The sequence below is a fragment of the Urocampus carinirostris genome, chromosome 10 (assembly GCF_059441175.1).
Source record: "Urocampus carinirostris isolate Australia breed hairy pipefish chromosome 10, RoL_Ucar_1.0, whole genome shotgun sequence".
NCBI classification, from domain to species: domain Eukaryota; kingdom Metazoa; phylum Chordata; class Actinopteri; order Syngnathiformes; family Syngnathidae; genus Urocampus; species Urocampus carinirostris.
The window spans coordinates 21,901,610-21,927,733 of NC_142358.1; the positions used below are offsets into that span (position 1 = coordinate 21,901,610).

Sequence of the window (26,124 nt, forward strand, 5' to 3'; positions counted from 1 at the left end):
ACATCCTCCCCCACATTGTTTGTGAATAAATGCATACATGTCAACCTTTTAATGATAAAAAGCAGTAGATTTGATCGCACACTCTATTTTTACGCGCAAAACAAAATCCGTCCATCCATTATCTGCACCGCTTATCCTCAGTAGGGTCACGGGGATGCTGGAGCCAATTCCAACCATCTTTGGGAACACCCTGAACTGATTGCCACCCAGTCGCAGGGCACATGGAGACAGACAACTCACTCTCTTATTCACACTTAGGGACATTCTGAACTGCCCATCATGCATTTTTTTAGAAGTAAACCCACGCAAGCACAGGGAGACCAAGTAAACTCCACACAGGAAGGTTCAATTTCATGATATCAGAACTGTGCTGTACACGCTAACCACTCAGCAGCTGTGCAGTCTCCAGAATATTCAATCAAAATCTGTGCTTGTTCAAAAGCCGAAATGGCCAACTTTGACTTAAACGGAAATCAAATGCGATCATCGGAGCGGTTTATTCACACAATAAGACAGACTCGCTTCAAAACAAAGATGTTGGAGACTAGAATACCACTCCCAAGTAAAGATTTTGTTATTGTTTAGATTTGAAAAAGTGGTAGATCGTTTTTCAAAAGCGGGAGGCTTTTGTAAGGGGCGAAAAGCAGCTATCTCACGTGTAAAGACGTAGTGTTGGCTGGTATGTAATCAGTTGTGTTTAGAAAAGATCCCCCATCATCCGTGGATATAATATGTAGAGTAGGTTACTAATGTTGGCTAATGCAGTGTCTGAAACTCATGTTGAATAGTTTGGACACAAGGGCAGACAACTCTGAAAAGTTGACTGCCCAGCCATAAAGTTGCCTGCCCCATTTTTCACAACTTGAAACACAATAAGACGACTAATCGCGCAAAAAAAAACCAACATGGTTCCAAATTATTAAGGATTGATAATATATAATATAACAGAACAATACTTTAAAAATAATTTTAATTTTATTATAAATCTACTAACATTCATTGCATGTATATACTGTACATCTCTGTTTCCCAACTGCCATCACTATGTACCTGTATTTACTCATCTTCATTCATGCAATGTTTGCGTTGCGTCGTCTGCTAAAAGCCACGTGAACTCTTCTTTCCACGATGCGGCATTGGCTCAGGAGGTAAAGCGCTCGTCTTGGGATCAAGAGGTCGCAAGTTTGATTCCCAGTGTCCTTGGGCAAGATATTGAATCCCTATTGCCCCCGATAGCAGGTAGTTGCCTTGCATGGCTGACGATGCTATCGGTTAGTTAGTTTGTAAAAAGGGAAAAGCGAAGCACATTGTAAAGCGCTTTGGGAGGTCTTCAGTGATTTGAAAACCGCTAAAAAAATGCAGACCATTTACATTTACATTGCTTTTAATATATGTTTACGTTTTGTAGCGTCATAAATTGTGTTAGCTTCTTATGAATCTTTCTTCTGGGGTTAACCACTTTACCATTTTTCTTGTGTTCTCTGTACGTCTACTTTGGAAAACGATATGCAAATGCACGACCTTATAACGCTCGGGAATGTCCGGAAGCACGAAGTTATTCGATGCAGGCTGCAGAGTGTGCAAATTGGCAAACGAACCGAAATTTCCAAACCGAACGAAGATTTAGAAATCGGAATAAAGCAAACAATTGATTTGAAAAAAAAAAAAAAAAAACGAAAGATTTTTTTTTTTTTCTTGAAATAGCTGTCGGCCATCCGGGCGGAGACGTTTTGTAAGTTGTACGCCCGACGTAAAAGATGCACGCCCCAGGTGTCCAGGCAGACATTATTTCAGACACTGGCTTATGTAAAGCATAATACGGAAAAAAAACTAAAAATTTGGAGTTGACATTCTTTTACTGATCCGGCCTGCCTGTTAACAGAAAGACTGGATCTGGCCCTACGCCAAGCTGATTTTGACATCCTGGTGTATGGTATAAGTGTAGATAAAACGTATGTATTATTTTCAAATACAGTGGAACCTCGGTTCTCGACCATAATCCGTTCCAGAACCCTGTTCGAAAACCGATTTGGTCGATCACCGAAAATCGTTTTTCCCGTTAAAAGTAATGTAAAATTGTTTTAATCCGTTCCAACACCCTGAATGTTTACCATGAACGTAAACATGAAGCTAACCCAGGCTAATTGTACGTTAGCGTAATCTTCCGTAATGAAATGAAATGAAATGAAATGATCTGCATTTCTATAGCGCTTTTCAAGTCAAGACTTCCCAAAGCGCTTTACAGTGTGCTTCACATTTCCCAATAGCAGCCGTGCAGCCATGTAAGGTGCTCACCTGCTTATTGGGGGTATTAGGGGTTCAGTGTCTTACCCAAGGACACTTCGACATGTAACACGGAGGAGCCGGGATTCGAACTGCGATCTCTTGATCCCAAAACGAGCGCTCTACCTCCTGAGCCACTGCCGAAAGATTACGCTAACATGAACGTGTAAAAATAAAAAAATCAGGTCGTTTACACGTCATTTAGCACCCGGGTCTCCACAACAAGTGGCTAGCGCTTCATTGGAAAGGGAGCTCCGTTCCAACACCCTGAATGTTTTACTTAAACAAAGCTAACCCAGGCTAATCGTACGTTCGCGTTATCGTAATCTTCCGTACGAAAGATTACACTGACATGAACGTGTAAAAATAAACAAAGGGTAAAGAAAAGAATTATGAATAGGATTTCTTACCTTTGTGGTGCTCAGCAGAAGCCATGCCAAGACTTGCACACCTTCTTCATATTTTGCTATTATTTCTTTCTTAAATGCAATAGTTGTACCACTACTCTTCTTTTTTCACCTGTAGCAACTTTGCTGCTTGCACCGACCTTCTTCGGAGGCACAATTAGGGGCTAAAACACTTGGTACACCTATATTAAAAGCGAAGGCAAAACGAAACACGTCCGCACGTGATAACAGTTCTTCACGAGGGGTGGGGGAAATCGACACGATCTACACCCGTACGCCGCTCAGTATCGCACACTAGCGTACCGGCGTTGGAACTCCGATTATTTGACCGAACAGCGAAGCAAGAATTTCGCGAAATTTTTGGTCGAGAACCGATTTGTTCGAACTGAGAGGCGTTTGAAAACCGAGGTTCCACTGTACTGTAATCAGTAATACACGAATGCAGGGCTTTGTGAGTAAATCAGAAAAACATTTTGAAAGCGGGACGGGCGAATGACAGCCAATCAATGCAACCAAATGATCAAATAGATGCCAAGAAGAAACGTGGCCCTCATCCATCTTGTCTGAACATTGGCTTGCATCGATCAGTTATTGGGCTCTGGCACCAAAGACTCAGACATAGAAACAACGTTTCTAAATTCGGCTTTGTTGCTTGGGAATAAGGTGCTGATTGAAGGTCGTTTTTTAGGACCTTTTATTTTTTTTTTTTACTGTTTTTATTTCCCTCATTTTCACCTCTCTTACGCGCTTCTTTTTTGTCTGTGAAAGAAAATTGAATCCTCTCTTTGTAATCAGTCTTTATTTTTGTGGACAAAGGCTCCCTGGAGACTGTAGGAGCTGTGATGTCAATATTCTCAGAGACAAACACGTACACTCACTAAATCTGACATGCAAGCAAGTATATTTTATTTCTGATCTTTTAGGAATTTGTTGATGGTGAAATGGTTGATTGAAAAAACTTTAGACTAAATGTTCCGCACAGCAAAGTGCCAAATGGACACTTGGTGTCTATGTATCCATCCATGTAGACAGACATAAGAGGAAGTAATACAATTAAGTATCCATATCATGAAATAGGCCTACATTTTGAATAAGTGTTGTGTCATTTACGAACCAAACGGCTCTTGGAAGTGAAATTTCCTATTTTATTTGTGACGACTGTGTGGGGGAGAAGCAGTTTGGGCCGACCCGCAGATTGCACAAGACGCGCGCGCACAACACACAAAGCCTGTGTTTTGTAACCAAATCTGAAATAAACAGGATTGTTTAAACAGAGACAAGAAAGAACAATCTGGTGGATAATTAAAAGAAAAAGAAAAATCAGGGAAAGAGAAGCTCGGCGCGACCCCAACGTACATGTCAACCCAGAACGGAATTAGGACCCAGATGCGTAACGTTGACCACAAGTTTATTGAGGTAAGGAGGAAAGGCAGCGCCCGCGATCCGGTGCTCGCTGGACAGGGAGAGCAAGCCGCTCACAGAATTGGAGCTTGTTCCAAATGCGGAAGTGGATCTTCCGGAGCGAGAAATCGTGGTGTCGAAGACGGAAAAACAGGTCGATAGCCGGGACAGGAGGGCAAAAACGTGGTCGGGATCAAAAACGGGTCGTAAGCCGGGACGGGAGAGCAGACTTGGTCGGGATCAAAACAGGTCATGACAAATGGGGAAATAGGGAACGGATAGGTGGAAAACGGGTGCAAAAAACGGGACCAACGGAAGTCAGAGTCAAAGTGCTTGCCTTGTAGAAACAGAGGTTTGCTGATAGACTCACCACAGGTGAGTGAAAGGACTGAGCTTAAGAAAGGATGGGGAACCAATCAGGTAGCCCGCAGCGGCTGGCGCCAAACGAGCAGGCAGAGGTGATACCAATCAGTCATCATGACAGTACCATCCCAGTCCAAAATTTGGATCTTGTCGATTTGGGCCTGGGCTGGGGCTTAAATTCTTACCTCTAAGATGAAAGTGGTGGACAAAATGTTAACCACTTGGAAAAGGCTTGCTCGCTTCAGTGTTGTCCCACCTTTCGCTATTAAATCAACACAACAGTATCATTTTTTTGTGTAGCTCCTCTCTTCAAGTTTAACTTCTGTTGGTGTGATCGTTTTGGTAGATTATGGCCCTCTAGACGATCACTTTGTGAAACCGGTGATGTTTCTCAAAGATAGCTTGCTGGCGTTCAGACGCCAACTCAGAACTGATTGACTAAACCAACAGCTTTCTCGAAGATTGATGCTACGGGACACGGCCTTCAGGATGTTTTTGTAAAGGCCTTCGAAAAATTTCTAACAGCTAAAGGCTAAAATGAAAGCACATATCTGGGAGCAGAACCAGGGAGAAGCAAAGAAATGAAGCTGACAGACTATTTGGATTTATTAATTATTATTATTATTATTATTATAATTAATAATTATATATAAGTTAAGTACCCCGGCACCCAAGTTGGTCATGCTTTCGTCCCTTCAGATGAAACGGGACACAAGAAAGAGGCCATGTCACTCAGGTCAGGTTGACACAACACACTTTTCTGTTCAACAGCAGGGCCCGACAGCTTTTCACCGGTTTACCCCTGCCGTATCACAAAGGTGATGGAAAATGTATAATCAACATCTCATGATTCGGATCATTTTTAGGCCAGCAGAAAAAGCATTGCAGGCCCTCATGGCCCACCACTATCATTGTGTATATATACTGTATATGGATGGAATTCACTTTATTTTCCGAATATAATGTGTGGAATAGGAAATTTGTATGGGGACCAAATTGTGTTCTACAAAAATTTCTTGAAAATGTCTTAATGGTGAGAAACAAAAGCCAAACTTTTATATTTGTCAAAATATCTTTAACTGAACAATTGTTAAAACGTATGTCTTGTTAAAGGGACAGTGTTTACTATGTGACCACTAGATGCTACTGTATTGTATAGTGCAACCAAAAACAAGTGTTAAAAAAGACACACTAACTACAGGGACTCAAAAAGTGCCCAGACCGTACCGTTTATGTTCTTTTTTTATCCAGTTTTTTGCACTGTTTTGGGTTTTTGAGTAGCAGAAAAATGGCAGACGATTATGTCAGCTCCTTCTAAGTGAGGCTCATTTTATGTAAAAAAACAAGCACATTTCTCAACCTATGAGTATTTTAAAAATGCACATTTAAATGATAGCTTATGTATTCTTCCTTATAATTTAAATTAATCTGGTGTTTTTTAATGAATTAAGTTTTTTCAGCACTGGTATGCGCTAAAAAAGACACACTGTCCCTTTAATTAAAAATTCCCAGCAGCTGGTCCTGATGAGATGACTTTACCAAGCAAATTGGTTGCGGAAGTACATGTGTCACTGACAAGTAAACCGACACCAGCAAACTGGGTAGCAAGCAAGGACAATTGCACGGATTTGAAGTATATCTTTTTGTAAAACTGTGCATGAACACTATTGATCGCCGGACGTGATCTTATTATGAGCAATTTGTTTGACAATCCCTGGAAATCTTACAAAAGGGTAAGTTGCGATTAGAAGGTATCAAAAGAACACGATTCAAGCATCGAATGGTATTCATGCCTATTTCTTTCCGATCAATGTAAGAAAAAGGCTGTTATTCATTATTTAAGCATTTTTGGTTTACAATGAATTTATTCAAGCAAGCAGTCGGATATGTGCTAATGAGTATAACTCAGCATGTGCTTTTAATGTGTGGGTTTGAACAATGAGAGAATAACAAAACAGTGCTGAACTACACTGATGTGTGAGTGGCATGGTGAGGATGTGTGTAAAATAATAATTCGCTGCATCATTTATTGAAATTCGAAGTTGTTCAATGATGTGTGAAAATGCTTGTATCTGCCCATTGTGTTTGTGAGTTAAGTTGCCACTATGAGATTGTATGCAAGAAAACTGACTCAAGGAAAGGTGTTAAAATAAAGGTGGGCAGTTGGTACTGAACTGTAAATTCAGCACATAAACTTCCTGAATACTAAGGGCGGGCAAATTGATCCAACTATCAACCTGTATCACATCAATACTGTTGTCATGGAACCGATACATTCTTCCCATTTCAACTATCACTATAACAATGTTGTTAGTGGGTCATAAGAGTATTTATACATTAATGTCAAGGTTAGAACTTGAGATTGTAGTAGAAAGAAGAAAAGAACACACTCTGATTGGGAAACTGATTCAGAGGTGTGTGCTGCCAGGATCGGCTCAAGGAGGACCAACACTCCTCTTTCAGAAAGCTAATTTATTGGAAAGCACAAGAAGAAAACTACACATCTGATGATAAGAAGACAGGAAATGAATCTAATTGGTTTAGACAGGAATCACCTTTTTAAATGCAGTGTATAATTTTGGTCGCTAGATGGCGTGCGAGTAAAATAAATGAGTAATAAGGTTAGTGAAACTTTATAAACACAATGCGTATCTGTATTGTCGCTCTCGAGCAGACTTGGAATGTGAGAATCAAGGGCATCTTCATTAACCAGCTAGTAGGCCCCAAAGAAAGGAATGAGGAGTTGACCATTTTTGAGGCGTTTTGTACACCACAGTAGTTTATTGTTTGATAACAGATAGGAGTCGCCTGAGAAGCTTGCCAGTGGCCTTCAGGTTATAACTTTTTAATTGGAGACTACCGTAAATTCCGGACTTGGAGCGCACCTGGTCATAAGCCGCACCCACCGCATTTTAAGAGGAAAACCGAGTTTGTACTTACACAAGCCGCACCTGCATATAAGCCGCATTCGCCCACATTAAAACATGTGACACAATCACTAAATTATCCCAAACCCGGCTTTGAGTCCAGTGATTGTAACTGATTATGAAGTACACAGTTCATAAACCACAGCCGGCAAAATGAACAGAAAATGATTCCGGTACTTAATGTTTGATGCAGACCTGCAGAGTCCGGGTACCCGTTGAAACTAATCCAAGGGAAAAACAGTCTATATTTCCAAAGGTAAGGGTGGGAAAAATATATATCCACTATTGTCCGCCGCGACAACAGGTCTCACTCACCTTTACCCCACTTCCCGTCAGCCCGCGTTTGCACTGCCCCTCTTATTTCGCAAAGCATATCAGAATAAGTGTCTCATATAAATACATTACAAAAATATACAGGTGCAAATACATATTATTCATCGGTTACACATATTTACAAAGAAAGACGGTACACCGAGAGAGTTTTCAAAGCTTTAATTAAAATATTATAACTTTCATCCCAAACCGTGCCTGTGAAGGGTAGCAAAACGCTAATGGTAACACGCTCGCAACAGTAAATGGGTCTGTTAAAAAAACATAGCGTACTTGTAGAAACCACGGTAAACCGTTCTTGTTTTCTTCCTTATTACTGACTTTATCAAAGTCGTCTTCCCCAGTATGGGAAAGAGACTTTGTCATATAGACGTCGTCCCACGCCCCCTTATTCAAAAACACGCTAGCAACACGCTCGCAAAGTTTACGTGCAGTAGCTCTGTTTCCTTCTTTATTGGACTGCTCGTTTGCTTTTGGCTTGAAAGCTACGTCATGTGCCTTTCTTATTGCAATTTGCATGAGGAGGATATGTCTACGCTAATTTAATTTGTGCACAAGCTGAGAAGTTGCAGTCTTCCTCTGCACATATATTCCGACGGTCTAAATCTTACCTTTTGTACTCGAGCGCCGCTGGCGGCTGTTAGAAAAATTACATAAATTGGCCGCATAACTGAATAAGCCGCAGGGTTGAAGGTTTGGGAGAAAAGTAGCGGCTTATAGTCCGGAATTTACCGTAATTATTTTGGCGTTCGGGAACTTATTCTCTTGACTTTGAAGGCGCTTGCCCCTGAAAACAACTCGAAATACACTTATTGAGTATAAACGTATAAAGATCACAAAAGTAAGATTATATATTTGGTATAAGAGTATAGAATATAGTATAAAGGGCACATTTACACCATAATTCTCTTACAACTAGAACTTACAATTTGTTTCTAATTGTGTTTACGGGTGCACTAATAACTTTATCTTCAAAATATTGGGCAGTGAAAAGTATTGCCGATGTTTTCTGTTGACATTATTATACAGTGTCTGTATTTTTGTTAGTTTTTTTTTCTTGGTTTTACTCTCTTGCCTTTTGTTCTTATACAGTTGTTGTAGAAGTATTTTAATTTTTCACTCTGTCTTTTTTTACGTTATCATTTACATTATTTTCACTTTAACTTCATTTCCAAAATACAGTGCAATGGAAAGTATGGTTGTCATGTTGACCTCAATCGTTGTGCTGTTTTTATTCTAAATATAAACCTAAGGAGGGAGGGATTCAAAAATGGTGCAAATAATTTCAGGACACTGTACTCTTTGTATTCACTGATATTTTGTCGCAATCATGTGGATGTTATTAAAGAAACAAAAATGTGGAATAAAACTGCTTTTACGTTCCTTTAAACATTTGGAAAAGTCCAGTTTTGTTGGCAATATAAAGTATGTTCCCCTGCCTTTTGGTGCTTTTGTCGTTCCAGGGCGTTTTGTTGACATGACGGCTTTTAGAGAAACTCGATATCGAAAAAGATTTGCGCGTTTGTAATGTACGTTTGTACAACTTCGATCAGAAAAGGGGCAACGTGGCTTTTTAGCCAATCACCATGAAAATGAAAATCCACAGAGTAGCGAAAAAGTAAAACACAATACAGAAAGGGATTGCTGTACATTGTAAACTTTTAGCCTCCACTGCCTTTGATAATTAGATATCTGGACTCTTTGTTGCTGTGATTTGAAATTAACCTTTAACCACTGTTCTTTTGCTTCCTCATGCTGCAAATGGATTCAGGTCCCTAAAGTCGAGGAGACCAAAAAATGGAAGGTGCACCCACACTCATCAGCTTGTGTTGTGATGTCCCACCTCCGGTGTTTCTCTTTGTCTTCTGTCACCTCTCGAGGCTTCCACACTAGAAAATCAATAGCCTCCTGATCTAACAGATCATAATTTCTGAGAACAGATTATTGATCAAAGCTGCTTGGCTCCTGCTACTGCCGCGTCAAAAGGATTAGCAGATGGGCCTCAGCAGTATTTAGAGGTCGTACATTGAAATTGCGTCAGAGGCTGTAGACAAAAGGACTCTAATGACCTTAAACCGTTAGAACTGCAATAATTGATGTTTGCTGGACATTGTACATTTCAAATATAAATCTTTAATGGCCAGTATATGCGCTGTCTAAGGAAGTTTACCTTGTCTTTTACAGGATGACTATATTCCCTACCCACGGATAGAAGATGTGCGTATGGCAGTCATTCAGTGGAATACGGTGGTACCTCTGTATACGAACACCTCTACAAACAAATACTTTGGTACACGAGTTTTTTGTTAAATCTTGTTCGCTTTATTTATCGAGTTTACACGCAGTCCCAGAGGCTACCACTTGAGCCCGTCATCGCTCGTGACCGCACCTAAATTTGCATCTCATTAATCACAACTTATAGCATCTCATTTTTGTGACCTTAGCTATTATTTCCAGAGAGGGAAATGGTAAAGGTGTTAGGGGGAAAAAGGAGAATGATAATTGCAACAAAGCAAGAAGCAATAGAAAAACACAAGTGTGGTGTTTTTCTAAGTGGCCAAGAAGTATAATCGGTAAGCAGCGAGTGCTGATCACAAAGCTACAGAAAAATTTACACAGCACTCCACTGTTATAATTCAGAGAGAGGTTTTTTTTTCTCTGACAAAAAGAAAACTTCAACAAAAAGGAGGACGAACTAGAGAAGCTGGTGTCAACCAAGGAGCTGGTCAAGTGAGAGGATTCTGATGCCTCCGTTATAAAATGAAATGATCTGCATTTATATAGTGCTTTTCAAGTCAAGACTTCCCAAAGCGCTTTACATTGTGCTTCACATTTCCCAATAGCGGCCGTACAGCCATGTAAGGCGCTAACCTGCTTATTGGGGGTATTAGGGGTTCAGTGTCTTACCCAAGGACACTTCGACATGTAACACGGACGAGCCGGGATTCGAACTGGGATCCCTTGACGTGACGAGCGCTCTACCTCCTGAGCTACTGCCGCCCTGAGTGTCATGTCAAAGAAGAAGCAGAGACAAATCTCCTTTGATAGTTTTTTTGTTTCCCAAAACACCTGCAGAAGGGGATAGTGTTGTAAGTCCAACTGAAAGTAATGAAAGAAAACGAACAGGCAATAATAAAGTGTGCGGTAAAAAGATGTTGTGTGTTAACCTTCCTTTGAAGTTACAGTAACTTTAAATTTGAGTGTACAGTAAGTGCTTACTTATCAGAGGTCAAAATTTGAGCACAGGCACTCCTCCCGCACCCCACTTCTTACACCCGAACCTTCGCACCACGCAAACGTCTTTGTTAAGGCGACTCCCTCAAAATAAACTCACATTTCTATTCCGTTAATATCATCTTATTTATCTTGTTACCGTATTTTTTATGTTTAATTACTACTTGAATGTGTTTTTAGTGATCAGGAAATATGTGTTTTACAGCTATTTAGAGTTTACTTTGATCCTTTTAGGAGGTCGGGAACAGGCCAATTAGTTTTGAATTATTACATATCGGGAAAATGTGTTTGTTACACGGGCAAATCAAGCTACCAGCACGATCCTGGAACGAATTAAGCTCGTACGTAGAGGTACCACCGTACTAGTTCTCAATGCAAACTACCCTGTAGATAAGACATAGTTCATGTTTTTGGTGTACCTCCTTTCCAAGGTACTAGAGAAAGGTGGCCCATATCCCCAAGTAATCCTGCCACAGTTTGGCGGATACTGGATTGAGGATGTGGAGGCACAGGCTGAGACGCCCTCGTCTTCAGAGTCCAGTTTTTGTGAAGAAGAGGAAGGAGGAGAAGGGATGAGTCCTGGTGAGGGACACAGCTACCGTTTGGAGTGCAATAGCACAGCTCGGGCCTTCCGCAAACACTTCCTGGGCAAGGTGTGAGTTTGTTCAACTTGCGGACTGTTTGCTTGTCAGAGTGTGTTCTATTGCTTATGTTTGCAACATACTTTTGATAAGAGGCTGTTTGAGAAGTAAATTTTATTTGCTTTCACATATAACATCATATTCTCACACATGCAGCACTATACTCTCATACAGACACAGTCATACCCATGAACAAACACTGCTATACACTTTAATACACGCACTACTATATTCTCTCACGCATACTATTATACTCTAATACACACAATACTATACTCCCACACTCATACTTCTATACTCTTACATACACAATCCTACACTTCCACACAACAACTACTATAGACTTTGGCACACATTTTCATACACACACCACCCGGTCACACATTAGTATACTCTCATACACACACTAATATACTCTTTTACACAAGTTACTATACTTACATACACTACTCTCTCACACACATTCCGATACTCTCTCACATCAAATACTAAACTAACACTTGAGTACTATACTGGGTGCAACTCCAGTTTGACATTGAACTGTATGACACATACGCATGTATGAGTGTATGGCCTTATTTACATAAAGTACCCAAAGTAAAACCACGCTGAAAGGCGAGGTACTCATTACACTAGGTGTGAAAAAAACCTCTATAGTAGTATCAATTTTAATGGCAAGTATTACAAAAAAAGAGTACAGTACTGTATAAAAGTATAGTGTGTGTGTGTGTGTGTGTGTGTGTGTGTGTGTGTGTGCGTAGTAGTGTGTTGATATGAGAGTATAGTTGTGCATGTGAGAGTATGTTATATGCGAGAGCAAGTATGGTTTACCTCTTATATGGCCTCTCATACTTTTGTGCAGGAGCACATGAACTACTACTGCACTGGAAGCAGCATTGGAAACCTCATCATGTCCCTGAAACATGAAGAGGTAGAAGGCCAGGAGTTATTACGCATCATGCTCAGGTACAAAAGTTGAATGGTCTCAAAGTACACTGAGTACCCAAGAACTACACTTGTTTAGCCTTGTAAACTAGAAAAATAGTTACAGAAAACATATATGACACTGTTGTCAACATCAGTGGTCTGCAACCTTTTCTGTACCATGGACCGTTTTAATGTCTAACTATATGCTCGCGGCCAGGCCCAAAAATAACAACAGTAATAATATCAACAACAAACATAGGAGTAATCCCAAAGCCACAGTGTAATCACCAGACCACTAGAAATCTAGATGACATAGGAAAAGGCATTCGATTTCATCTCATCATCACGCTATTTTTACACACAGTACTGAAGGCAAATGTTAGAGGATGAAGCAAACAGAAAGTTGTCCTTAAAGATATAAATAAACGCTAAAAAGCACTACGAGGAAAACAACTCTTTGGTTTATCTGATGATGAAGCAGGACATCAAATAAATTCATTCTAAATTATATTTTGATATTGTGCTCATAGCTTACATTGTCAATAAATTATTTTAATCACGGCCCCATGTATTTAATAACCAATCTAAAATGTTAAAATAATATATATATAATTGAAAAAGATATAATATAATGTTAAATAAAGATGTGTAGAATTGGAGCCACTCGTGTCCCCAATTTTCCCTAATATATCTTCCCCCTATATAGAATATAGCTTTCATGAAACACAAATGTGCATTGCACTTAAATGTGTTCAATGTCAACTTACAAATAACTTGCTACATAGGTTTTTCATCATATATTTACATTTTTATCCAAATGATTATCAAATTTCATACCAAAAAAATCTTCTGAGCTAGCCCAGTTGCATTTCCAATGCATATTATTAAAGTGAGTGCTCCAAAAAGGGATTTCATATATTACTTAGTGTTTGAACAAATATTTGATAAAATGGTCTATTTACAGAAAAATGAAAAAAAATAACATGAACACGTCAATGCCTGCCTGTTTATTTATAAATGCAAAGTGTTACCGCTAAAAAATGTAATTTTTTTTTTTTTTGCATGACTGGAATAAGCAAAATTGGGTGAGGGGATATGGATATGCCATAAAATGGAGAAATGGTTGTAGAGTACTTTTTTTTGAAATGGCGTTTAAAAAATTAGATAGGCTTCCATTATCATTTCTCTTCATGTATTGCCAAGGTATCGGATTTAAGACTGTATCTTCAGATACAAAAATATCAAATGAAATGAAATGATCTGCATTTATATAGCGCTTTTCAAGTCAATGACTTCCCAAAGCGCTTTACAATGTGCTCCACATTTCCCAATAGCGGCCTTGTATTGCAGCCATGTAAGACGGTAACCTTTTTTGGGGGTATTAGGGGTTCAGTGTCTTACCCAAGGACACTTCGAAATCACTATTTTCCTTTTCCTTCTGGCCTGGCCCTTCTGCCATATTTTTCAACCCGATGCGGCATTCCACTCAAAAGGTTTGCCCACCAATATATTAGAGCATAATGAAGAACAGCTCCACCCAATAGCATATCGGATGAATGTTCTTTTTGGACCATAGTAACATTGTCTCATTAACCACTGATACAGTTATTCTGTTTTTGATTATGGACAAATGCAAAGGAGTTCATACAATGCCAGTTCCCTTTCTTGACTATAATTGCTTGGATGTCGCATATCAATGAGCGGTTGGTTGTTAAAGCCCCAAACTCATCAAATTTACTCTTGCAATCGACTCTTTGGACAAAAAGCCTACAGGTGTCCACTGCCTATTTTTCTTTACAGTTCAAAATCAATTGATTTCTCCACTCCTTATGTTGAGTGTCTACTAATGTTTAAACTGAACAACCACCCACAGTGAGGTGATTGTTTTCTTCTCAATAGCAATTGATAAAAAAAAGACTAAAACTGTTTGCTCTCACCTACAACCAGAGGTAAAATGTGATTTGATGCTATGCTTAGAATGACAATGAGGAAAAAAAAAAAGTAAAGCGCAGGCAACCATGGAGAACTCCCTCTTGGCATTAGTAACATTAGCAGCACCCGTTGAGGTCGGGCTGAGGGCAAGCTAACTCACACTTGGTGCTGCTGGAGGGTTCAAATCTGCCGTGTGACGTGGGACTAGCCTGCTCACTAACCATTTTACAAAAGGCTAACTCCATTTAGCATGAGCGTCACCCATTAATTAGAACTTCCCTAGCAGATGTTCATGAATATTAAAGAGGTTTGGCGAGGTGTTGTGCCTGCATGTTATTCTAAACACAGTATGAATCAAAATTCATGAATGCACTTAAAAAAAAAAAAAAAAAGCTTTTTGAATGAATATTACGCTACCAAGCATGTTTTGAAATTTGTCAATGAGTACTTAACAATGCTTTGGGACATACTGTATTTTCATAGCAAACCCGATATAATTTTCCAGTCATATATGTTGCTTTAATGGAGCATGTTTATAAAATAATTGAACAAATTAGTGTACTATATATGTGTTATTTGTTTTAGTTTTCATATAATTTGGTAAACGTCATTCGCCAATATGTAAACACTGTTCATGTCCTCATGGTAGAGAGTCAGCCCCAATCTAGGGCAGCAGCAACAAATTGATAAAATCTTATGTAATGTATTATTTAAAGCATTGGTAACAAATGTTATCGCTGATTTCTTTTTTCTCGTGATTTATGCACCACTTAGCACGTTAATTAAATGCTAATAAGAAAGGAGTTGAGGAGACATGCTTGTAGTAACACTTTGGTATGGCGGAGGGCGCCTTAACACTGTTTTTATTAGGATCTCACATATTTGCAGGTGATGAGAGTACATTTATATGTATTTTTTTATTGTTAAACTATCCACCAAAGGCTTGGATTTTCATTTATTGTTTTATATCATTGAATATATGTTGTTTTGAGCAACATTTTTCAACCCGTCCAAAACTTTGAATCAACTATTAAACTAATACTATTAAAACAAATGCTATTTCAGTTATAATTTATTTGAATAAAGAAGAGGAAATTAAAGTTTTGTTTTTTCAAACTCTGATTCATCAATTGATCAAATATATAATCGACTAATTCATCGGTTATCAAAACTATCGTTAGTTGCAGACTTATTCTGATCCCTCTCCGAGTCATAGCAAAGACTCCATGCTAAGCTCTCGGGATTAAAGAGGCACTGTGTATTATTTGCCCACTAGATGTCTGTGTATGGTGTTGAGGTAGGAGCAAGATGGCGGACAATGATGTCAGATGAGGCCCATGTTACAGAAAATAAATGCGAATGGCAGTATTTTTAAAAAAAAATACACCTTCATATTATGGCTCATTCATTTTTGCTTATTCTTTTGTTTTAAATGTATTTTTTTTTTACCTCCCACAGAGGGCAGGCACTAAATTATACTCTGTCCCTTTAAGGCAGGGGTCTCAAAGTCGCGGCCCACTGGGTGATAGTTTGAGGCCCCAGCCATAATATGAAAGTTTTAAGGGACAGTATGTATCATTAAGCGGCTCCTGGTGTCTTCTTTCTTTTTAGCAGTTGTTTTTGGTGCAGACTGTGCAAGTTATGGATTTATATTGATATTTTGATATTTTTTATTCTTCTTGTATCCTTTTTTGTGTCGCATTTTTTAAACTTATTTGAGAACAGTGGATTTTTTAAAAAGATCAGTTTCTTGTGGAAAACCCAATTCGGCCTAACCTCACCCAGACCCTTGCTCCAAGTCAATTGAGTTTGAGACTCCTGCTATAAGGCTTGGAATTAAGGTGTTTGGTCACCTTAACACTCAAGGACAAAATAAAAAATGAGTAAGGACCACCCTAAATAAAAAGCGGCAACTCAAGAGGTTATCTTCAAACAAAAACAATTTCAGGGGTTCTTTTTTTGTATAAATAAATTGAATACTGGGGGAAGCATGGCAGCGCAGTGGTTCACGCGTTTGCAGCACAGTTCTGAGGTCATGAGATCGAACTTTTCTGTGTGGAATTGTCTCTGTGTGCCTTGCGACTGGCTGTCAATCAGTTTGGGGTATCCCCTGCCCACTGCCCGAAGATAGCTAGGATGGGCTCCAGCGCCCCCGCGACCCTACTGAGGATAAGCGGTGCAGATAATGGATGTAAATAAAATACTTTGTTTCCTATTGCAGGTCTAGGACCAAAACACACCATGATAGAATATCCTTGGCAGGAATTAATCAGCTTCCCAGTGTACCTCAGATTGCAAAGGTAAGACAAACTAGCAATTATTTTTAAGAAACAAAAATTAAATTCCCACTTCATTGACAAAAAATTGGCTTATTTTAAGTGTTTTCTTATTTTCTACATGTTGACCTTTTATATTTGATCTAATATCTACAATAACAAAACAAAATGAACTTGGAAACTTGTGTATGATATTTTTGCTTATCTTGATGATAATTTGTTATTTTAGAAAATGAAGGAAAAAATACTAATATATTACAGTGAAATAATAAAACATTACTAAAATGAGCTACCATATCTCTTGAAATGTGCATACAGTGAATTTTTCCCTATATCTGTGTTTTAGCTTCTGTGTGATGATGCCACAGGGTTAAAGTTCAACCCAGCTCTTTACCCTAGAGTAAGTTTATACTGGTAACATTCACACCATTAAAACACTCTATCAATGTTGACATTACCAACGGTGTTGGGCGTAGCGTGTTACAAAGGAACACAATTTACTTTTGTAATTCAATTGTCATTACAACATGGCATATTACTCAATTACTGTTTAAAATCAGGCCGTGGAATACAGCATATTTTATTCCTTGACCATTCCTCCTTTCGCTTAAAAAGACAACACAGTGCTGAATACATGTAATAGGAGGAGGTGGTGATTATCTACCTACAAAATACAACTGAATACAGTCATGGTGGCGTCGTCTCAAGCACAGAGTACGAGGATGCTGAATTTCGCCCTACTGATATACTGATATTCTTCCTGCCGTATATTCTCAAATACAAGTCGTAATTCAAATAAAAACAAAATACTGAAATCAGTGGGTTTAAAAGCGCATAACAACTCGAACAATGGGGCACACGTGGGCTGAAACATTGGCTGTTTTAAATGTAAAAATGTTTTTTGCAATAAACCATGCCTAGAGAAAAACAGTAAACGTCTTAGAAATTCCCCAGAAATTGAGAAGGTAATATTCGAGTAGTTTAAAGACAAAAGATTAAAGAGATATGTAGTGTCTTTGGCTGTTGGTTTGCAAGTTCTTAAGATTGCACAAGCTAAGAAATATGAAGGGTTCACTGCTTCCACAGGTTGGTGTACAAGTTTTCGTTCTATGTGTTTATTTTCAAGCGGTGTCAGGAGCTCAGCTTCAATAGGAGTATAAATGGTAATTTGTAACTAGATGGTTACTTTCAGAGTAACACGCTATCTTGGGGGTTCAGCCTGGAGAGGGACAGGAGCCACCAAGCTCTACTTGCCTAAGACATAATACAGGAAGTGATGCCCCTACGACCCAGGTGGTTAAGTGATCGGTGAATCGTGAATCTGGGGAATAACGCAATTACCTATTACAGTGAAGCAAATAAGTATTTGAACACCCTGCTATTTTGTTATTTCCCCCACTTAGAAATCATGGAGGGATCTGAAATTTGCATCGTAGGTGTATGTCTACTGTGACAAAGATCAAAAAATAATGGATTGTGATTTCTTGATTTTATTTTTTTTAGTTTGATTTATTTGTGTGATACAGCTTCAAATAAGTTTTTGAACATCTGAGAAAATGAATGTTAACATTTGGTACAGAAGCTTTTGTTTGCTATTACAGAGATCAAACATTTCCTGTAATCTTTCACCAGATTTGCACACACTGCAGGAGGGATCTTGGCCGACTCCTCAACACAGATCTTCTGTAGATCACTTACGTTTCTGGGCAGTTGATGAGAAATCCGGAGTTTGAGCTCCCTCCAAAGAATTTTGATTGGGTTCAGGTCTGGGGACTGGCTGGGCCATGCTAGGACCTTGATATGCTTCCTACGGAGCCATTCCTTGGTTCTCCTGGCTGTGCTTTGGGGGGAGGTTGTTCCCCGAAATCACACAATACACGGCCCCAGTCATCCTCTCTTTAAAGCAGTGGACTCGTCCTGTCCTATGTGAAGAAAAACTCCCCCAAAGCATGATGCTACGACCCCCATGCTTGAGAGTGGGGATGGTGTTCTTCGGATCGTACTCTCCATTCTTCTTCTCCCCCGTCTTGCAAGCCTAGTGGAATTATAAGCAAAATGTTGTATTTTGGTCTCATCTGACCACAAAACATTCTCCCATGACTCTTCTGTATCATCCAAATGATCATGTGCAACTTAAGATGGGCCTTTACATGTGCTGGTTTAAGCAGGGGACCCTTTCGTGCCATGCATGATTTCAAATCATGACGTCCTATTGTATTACCTGCAGTAACCTTGGAAACGGTGGTTCCAGCCCTTTTCAGGTCATTGACCAACTCCTGTTGTGTAGTTCTGGGCTGATTCCTCATTTTTCTTAGAATCATTGAGACCCCACGAGGTGATATCTTGCATAGGGCTCCACTCCGATTAAGATTGACCGTCATATTTAGCTTCTTCCATTTTCTAATGATTGCTCCAACAGCGGACCTTTTTTCACCAAGCTGCTTGGCAATTGCTCCGTAGCCCTCTCCAGCCTTGTGGAGGTGTACAATTTTGTCTCTGGTGTCTTTGGACAGCTCTTTGGTCTTCGCCATATTACAAGTTAAAGTCTTTCTGATTCTATGGGGTAGACAGGTGTCTTTATGCAGCAAACGACCTCAAACAGGTGCATCTGACCTAGGATGATACATGGAGTGCAGGTGGACTTCTAATGGGTGGACTAACAGGTCTTTCAGGGTCAAAATTCTAGATGATACACATGTGTTCAAATAGTTATTTTCAACTATATCGTACAAATTGTTAAAAAAAATCATGCATTGTGATTTTTCTTTAGTTTATCATTCTCACTGTGGACATACACCTACGATGAAATCTTCAGACCTCTCCATGATTTCTAAATAGAAGAAAGCAAAAAAAGCAAGGTGTTCAAATCTGTATTTTCTTCACCGTAAAAGAAGTAGATAGATAGATAGATAGATAGATACTTTATTCATCCCCGTAGGGAAATTCACACTTCCAGCAGTCTACCCCGTTGTTTATTAACAGATTAACATGATGCCCGAGGGTGCTTGTAGCGGAGTGGATGACGTCACGCCAGTCCAAAAGTTCGACATTCCTGCGGCAGATGGAAATCTTTTCTTTGTGAGAATCCAGGGATACACCACCTCGTGTTAGCAAGTCCGCCTCCTCTCCGATTCCCCCCGGCTTTCATGTCTCTGTTTAGCGACGTTGAAGCCGGATTTCTCCAGGTGGCTCCGGGTGGCTACACGTTAGCGTCCGGAATGCTAAACGTGAGCCACGTTTCCGCAAAACACAGCAACTGCGCTCCCTGTGCGCTTCGATGTTTTCAAAAAGCACTCGATGATCTTATTTGGTCGTGAGTTCGCATTTACCATGATTACGGATGGTACCGAAGACTTATAACGCCGCTAGCCGCTTCGCTAGCTTCGGCTTTTCTTCCACCATGGGCCCCTTCATCACGCCGGCACGAGAATTCCTCAGGGCAAGGAGTTGAAATACACGCATTTCTTGTGCGTTGAAACCCATGTCCATAGGATAGAAGTAATCCATAGTGTAGTTGTCAAAACGGGAAGAAAAAACACCGAAGATAGGAGCAGACAATAAAACAACAGGGCAGCTGCTGGAAAAGGCAGCCGCTCTTGGCAGCGCCGCTTTGATGTATGTATGTAAGAACATCTGTAACTAATCACTGGTTACCAATACTTTTTATTGCATTATGAGCACCTGGAAGCCCATATAGATGCACATATATTGGGTTTTCAGTGCATTATAATTGAGATTTTTTTTCCTGTTTATACACCTGTAACCCTCCTCAATTCCTATCACCACCCATCATCAATAAGTGTAATAATCCGATAGAGTGATTGGTGGGCAAAACTGGACGCGGTGGATTGATTAAATTATCCTGTGAGTCTCAGAGAGCATTGTGATGACTCTTTCCTTGGGCCAGCGCCTAGGGGACGGAAACATAGCATCTGCGTCTTGTTCTGCGAGAGTCTGTGCTGAGAGAGCTGCTCTCGCCGGGGGCTGTGAGAGTTTTTATGTCAGCCTGATGCAACAGGAGCCAACCAAAGCTGCCCCTGAGACACGTTGAAGGAGACAACATGTTTTCCACAGTGTTTGGCACAGCGTTGGGCGCGTAACTGAAATAAAAATAGTTACAGTTACTAATTACTTTTTCAAACAAATAATTGTGTTACCCCCGAGAATACTGAAACCCAAAATGTATTCCTCGGAAAGTAGCTATCAAATTACAATCTATTGAAGATAGTTACATTGAAGCAGAGCCCCTAAAACTGTTTCATAAAAACATGTACAGTATAGCAACCTGTGAAAGCGGTGAACCCTTCATGTTTCTTGGATTTTGCATTTTGAGCGCTTGCAAATTAGCACAGCCAAGACACTCCATATACATTTTGTCGGTCTTCAAACCAGTTCAAGATTTCCTTCTCCATTTCTGGGTAAAGACGTTTTCCTTTATTCTCCAGGTGGTGTATTGCAAAATAATTTACCAAATAAAATTACTAAAATCCAGCAGACTTTACCGTAAGTTCTTTGATCACATTTGCCCCATTACTTTTTTTGTATTCCTGTAATAACCACACTACCTTGCTCGCACTGCCTTCCAATTGCTACTGGTGAAACACAACCCGATATGCGCTTATAAACTAACCCCATTATTTATGTTATTGTATCGTTGAAAACTCTGTTTGGATGCAAGTATATACGGTAAGGAGAATATTGGAGTATCAGTACTAAAGGATTTTATACATTTGACCATAAAGGATTTTATAAGATTGACTCAGTTTAATGCAAAGATTTTCACTGAGTGGGCTTTAGTTCAATGTACAAGGTCAGGGCAGGCTGTTCGAAATGCATAATATTTTGTCCAGGGAATTCTGATAACGGGACTAGAGGATTTGCTGATGCGGGACGGCAAGCGATGTTGTTTTGGGAAGCCAGTCATCAAGGCGCTGTGTTGTGAGAACGTTGGGCGCCAAACAACTGCTTGGCACGCCCATGGGAGGAGTCGAAACGCCATCTTGCGGGGAGACGTGAGCCGATAAGAGAAAGCTAAAGGACTTGAGAAGGAGGCTTTACACAGACTCAGGCGTCACTTCAGCGGTCTCCTGAGGGAACACTTAGTTCTGATGTGAATAAATCCACCCCGTGTGAAATGTCGGCTTTCCTGATCATTTTTCTCTCAAGAAACGAGCGTGCATAATTGTTGGGTGAATGTAGGTTGTGTTTGGTTAACGGAGTCGGATAACTAATTCGAACGATTTTGTAAACGGTACATTTTGATAATTAATTCCCAACAGTACTCTGATGGCGACGACATCACCGAAAATGTGTTCAGCTGTATTTTGTAGGTAGATATAATCATTTTCAGTATTGCATTTAGCATTGTGACGCTGCTGGACTGAGGGTTGTATGTCATCAAATATCAAACACTGCAAACCACAATTTGCTCTTAAAGAGTAGCGGAGTAACGGACCATGTTGTGACAACAGTTGAATTACTATAACAGTACTTGTAACGGATAAAAGTCATTTGGTTTTTCTTACACGTCACTCCTGGTTGAGTAACGCATGTGTCGTCGCACAGGGTTCTCAGTTGATCGTAGCTTTCGATGAGCACGAGGTCAACAACACCTTCAAATTTGGAGTGATCTACCAAAAATTTGGACAGGTAAGTGCTTGTATTGAGAGCACGGCTTGCGTTTTGGTTGGTCGCAATTTTGTCTTACTGATACTCGTCTTCTATTTCAGACGTCTGAAGAGGAGTTGTTTGGGAACAATGAAGAGACTCCTGCTTTCAGGGAGTTTCTCGATATACTCGGTGACAACATTGAACTTCAGGATTTTAAAGGGTGAGATCTGATGGAAAGCACTTAACAAGAGACCAGAGGCTAGTCAATAAGGACAAATTTGTCTATAAAAGGGTGGTATCACGTAAAACACTAACCTGAAAGTAGAAAGGGATTTGATGAAAGTGCTATTTTGGCCCCTGAGGCAAACATACATTACAACAGTGTTTTTCAACCAGTGTGCCGTGAGACCTTGTCAAAGTGTGCCTAAGGAAATTTCCCAGATTTATCTTTGCAAAAAATGACATTTTTTAGTATTCTCTAGTAATTAGTCAAGTCACTGTAACATTCAACCTTATCAATAAGTGGCATCAGATTGCTTGTGTTTCCTCTTTTTACATACTAATCTTTTGCTCATTGGATACTATAGGGAAATACATTGAGCAAATTATTTTGTTTTCTGAAGCTGTTTAAGATTGCTTTGAAAAAATAACAATAGTTCATCAAATAAGGCAAAAAAACATGCATGTAATTTTGCTGATTAGGTTAGGTGAGCTCACATTTATTTGTATAGCCCTTAATCACAGAGAGCCTCATAGGGCTGCACAGGCAAAAATCACATCTCCTGATTTGAAACTTGGATGAGGGCAAAGGAAAACTTATAAAAACCCAGCATAAAGAAAATGGATGACCAGGCTGCAATGGATGTTGCTTGAGCAACAATTGACGAAATAAGGTCAACTTTAACAATAAACGTGAGAAATATCTGAAATTGTGCAAGAAGTTCAAGACCGCAACAATGTAGCTTCCCATTGCAGGAAGCTGGTCAATAAGGATGATGACATGCCTCAGGTCCAGGTGCTTCTTAGCTGAATCATGTGGGTCCATCCTTCTCCCTTACTCAGCTACCAGCCATGCAGCAAGAAAGGAGAATTGAAAAAAAAAAAAGTATGAGGTCGGCCTCAATCGCAAAACATAGAACTTAAGTGTGCTCTCAGTCTAGATTTAAACACTTAGGTTGAAGATTATATCTCAGGGCCCAGACAGAGAACGCTGTCAAGTCTGTGGATTTCTTCTTTGCTCTTGGAATCACTTGCCGACCAGCAAGTGAAGGCTCCAAACATATTGCAATTATTATTTTCCAATTTAAAAAAGATAAAAAACATATTTGTTCTAATAACTTAAATTGTTTTTATCTTTTTTAAGGGTTATTTTGATTTATTTATTTATTTTTCTGAAAAAAAATGGCTGAAAATACAGTAAAATGCAAAATTCTCATAAAACTTTGAAACAAAACTGATTGTATTACCCCCCGAGCCACTGTGACCAGAAATGATCAAAACCCTTATAAACCCTTATACTTTCAATTTTGTACGGTGGCGCAGTGGTTAGCGATTGTGCGGCACAGTTCATGTCATGGGAACCTGTCGTGGGTTCAAATCCAGCTCCAGACTTCCTGTGCAGAGTTTGTATGTTCTCCCCGTGCTTGCGTGGGTTTCCTCCGGGCACTCCGGTTTCCTCCCGCATTCCAAAAAAAAAACATGCATTTCAGGTGAATTGGCCGGTCCAAATTGTCCCTAGGTGTGAATGAGCGAATGAGTTGTCTGTCCCTGTGTGCCCTGCGATTGGCTGGCAACCAGTTCAGGGTGTCCCCTACCCACTGCCCGGAGATGGCTGGGATGGGCTCCAGCCCCCCGCGACCCTAATGAGGATAAGCGGTACGGCTGATGAGATGAGATGAGATAGAGCTAGTGCCGGTAATTACTTTTTAAACATTTTCAATGGATGGTATGCATCGAAATTTTGTAAAGGAAAAAAAATGTGCCTTGGCTTAAAAAGGTTGAAAAACATTGCATTGCACGACTAAGCTGTGGCCCGAATAAATGGACATATGGTGGTGACAGAGCTCATGGCCCAATACTCAATAATAAACACACTGAAGTTGAAATTTCCCAGACTTGACCCGAAAGGCGCAGATACTCCAAATGGTACCAGGCTACACTACCTCTGTAATCATGATGTTTTGACCTGCGATGAGCCTGATGTGTAAACTTTTGCAACTTGTTTGAATTATTTAAAAAAAATAAGACAAATTGCATCCACGTTGGGTGCATATTAAATGTGTTCACTTAAAGAATCGTTTGATGAGAAAATAAACAAATACCGAAAGCAGGCATTTTGTTTTTTTTATGTGCCTTTAACTTCTATCCATACCCAAGACTTAAAATGTGCTGGTTTCAAATTGTTGTGAAACTTCGGTAAGTGGAATTTAAAAAAAAAAATGCATCCATAACTTTTTTTGCAGATTCATCTTTGTTAGCTGTAGAAATACAAGATATGATAAAGAATTATAGAACACATATGGTGGTAAAGGACAATTTGAATATTCTATATGAAATTTGGTGTTCAAAATGTTTAATCTGCTTATATTGGGGGTTAAGTGACTGGTTTATTTTGTTTTTGATATTTGACAACAGCGAAAGAGATTGCATAGGCTGCCTGTTCTTCTGTTTGACTATTATCGATAACCGTTGTCTGGTATTTTAACTGGCAAGCACTCTATATGATTGGCGGTATCACCCAATAATGTTGCCGTTCTTTGATATGCACACCCTTGTGGGCGAATCAGCTTTTGATCTAATTTTTAACGAGCTCAGAGTGATTTGGAATTTTGCTTCTTGAGGGTTCTTCTACAGTCTTCTCCTGTTCTCCTCACTAGTTCATTTCAAATCCATTGAAGTCTTCTCTTGTTTTGAGTGTCTATTAAACTATACGCTCACCAGGGACGATGGGTCAATTCGACCCAGAAGACACGGCAGATCAGTCTAAAAGGGTGTAGAATTCAAAGAACGGCAACATGATTGGACGATGATTTAATTGACAAAACATTGAGCAACAGTGCGCAAAAATAGTCAAAATAAGAAACTGGAATCCTATGTCTTTTGCAGTTGTCCAATATTAAAAACGGATAAAACTTATCACATATTTTGGTAGGTTGCAAACTAATTTAATTAGATTACCCTTCGCAGCTATAGCTAATGTTTCTGTTTTTCCTTTTGCAGATTCCGTGGCGGGCTGGACGTGTCCCATGGGCAAACTGGGACTGAATCAGTCTACACAGTTTTTAGACAAAGGGAAATCATGTTTCATGTTTCAACCAAACTTCCTTTCACTGATGGTGATGTCCAGCAGGTACTTTGAACTAAGATCTTAATCTCAAAATGTGAACTTTAAACATAACTGACATTTCATCCTTTGCCCCCTCAGCTTCAGAGGAAACGGCATATAGGGAATGACATTGTGGCTGCAGTTTTTCAAGAGGAGCCGACACCCTTTGTTCCTGATATAATTGCCTCCAACTTCTTGCACGCTTATGTGCTGGTCCAGGTTGAGAACCCATGTTCAGAGAACACCACTTACAAGGTGCAAATCATGTGTTCATGTAATAAATTCCCTTTAATATTTGCCCTAAAAACCTTAACTATTATTAATCATCTTATCAGGTATCAGTCACCGCCAGGGAGGATGTACCTCCATTCGGACCACACATCCCCAACCCAGCTGTCTTCAAAAAGGTTGAAAGCAAATCCAGAATTGACTTTATTCGTACAAGTAAAGACTACATTAGCTAGTTTT

The 26,124-nt window shown here is 39.7% G+C and overlaps 1 protein-coding gene across 10 annotated transcripts in view; it reads left to right on the forward strand.

The window, feature by feature from the left end:
* Positions 1-26,124, forward strand: part of rap1gap2a (RAP1 GTPase activating protein 2a) — a 145,105-nt gene that overhangs the window by 102,078 nt on the left and 16,903 nt on the right. For 5 of the 10 annotated variants that reach the window (XM_088346420.1, XM_088346419.1, XM_088346422.1 and 2 more), the window contains 10 exons: positions 9,896-9,928; positions 11,377-11,598; positions 12,449-12,552; positions 16,667-16,745; positions 17,068-17,121; positions 22,287-22,370; positions 22,451-22,551; positions 25,551-25,680; positions 25,756-25,911; positions 25,992-26,063. In XM_088346420.1, coding sequence (XP_088202546.1) covers positions 9,896-9,928; positions 11,377-11,598; positions 12,449-12,552; positions 16,667-16,745; positions 17,068-17,121; positions 22,287-22,370; positions 22,451-22,551; positions 25,551-25,680; positions 25,756-25,911; positions 25,992-26,063 — 1,035 coding nt within the window. Of the gene's footprint in view, positions 1-5,957; positions 6,188-9,482; positions 9,516-9,895; positions 10,002-11,376; positions 11,599-12,448; positions 12,553-16,666; positions 16,746-17,067; positions 17,122-22,286; positions 22,371-22,450; positions 22,552-25,550; positions 25,681-25,755; positions 25,912-25,991; positions 26,064-26,124 lie in introns of those variants that run through there. The other 5 variants (XM_088346418.1, XM_088346421.1, XM_088346417.1 and 2 more) reach the window with 3 other exon arrangements.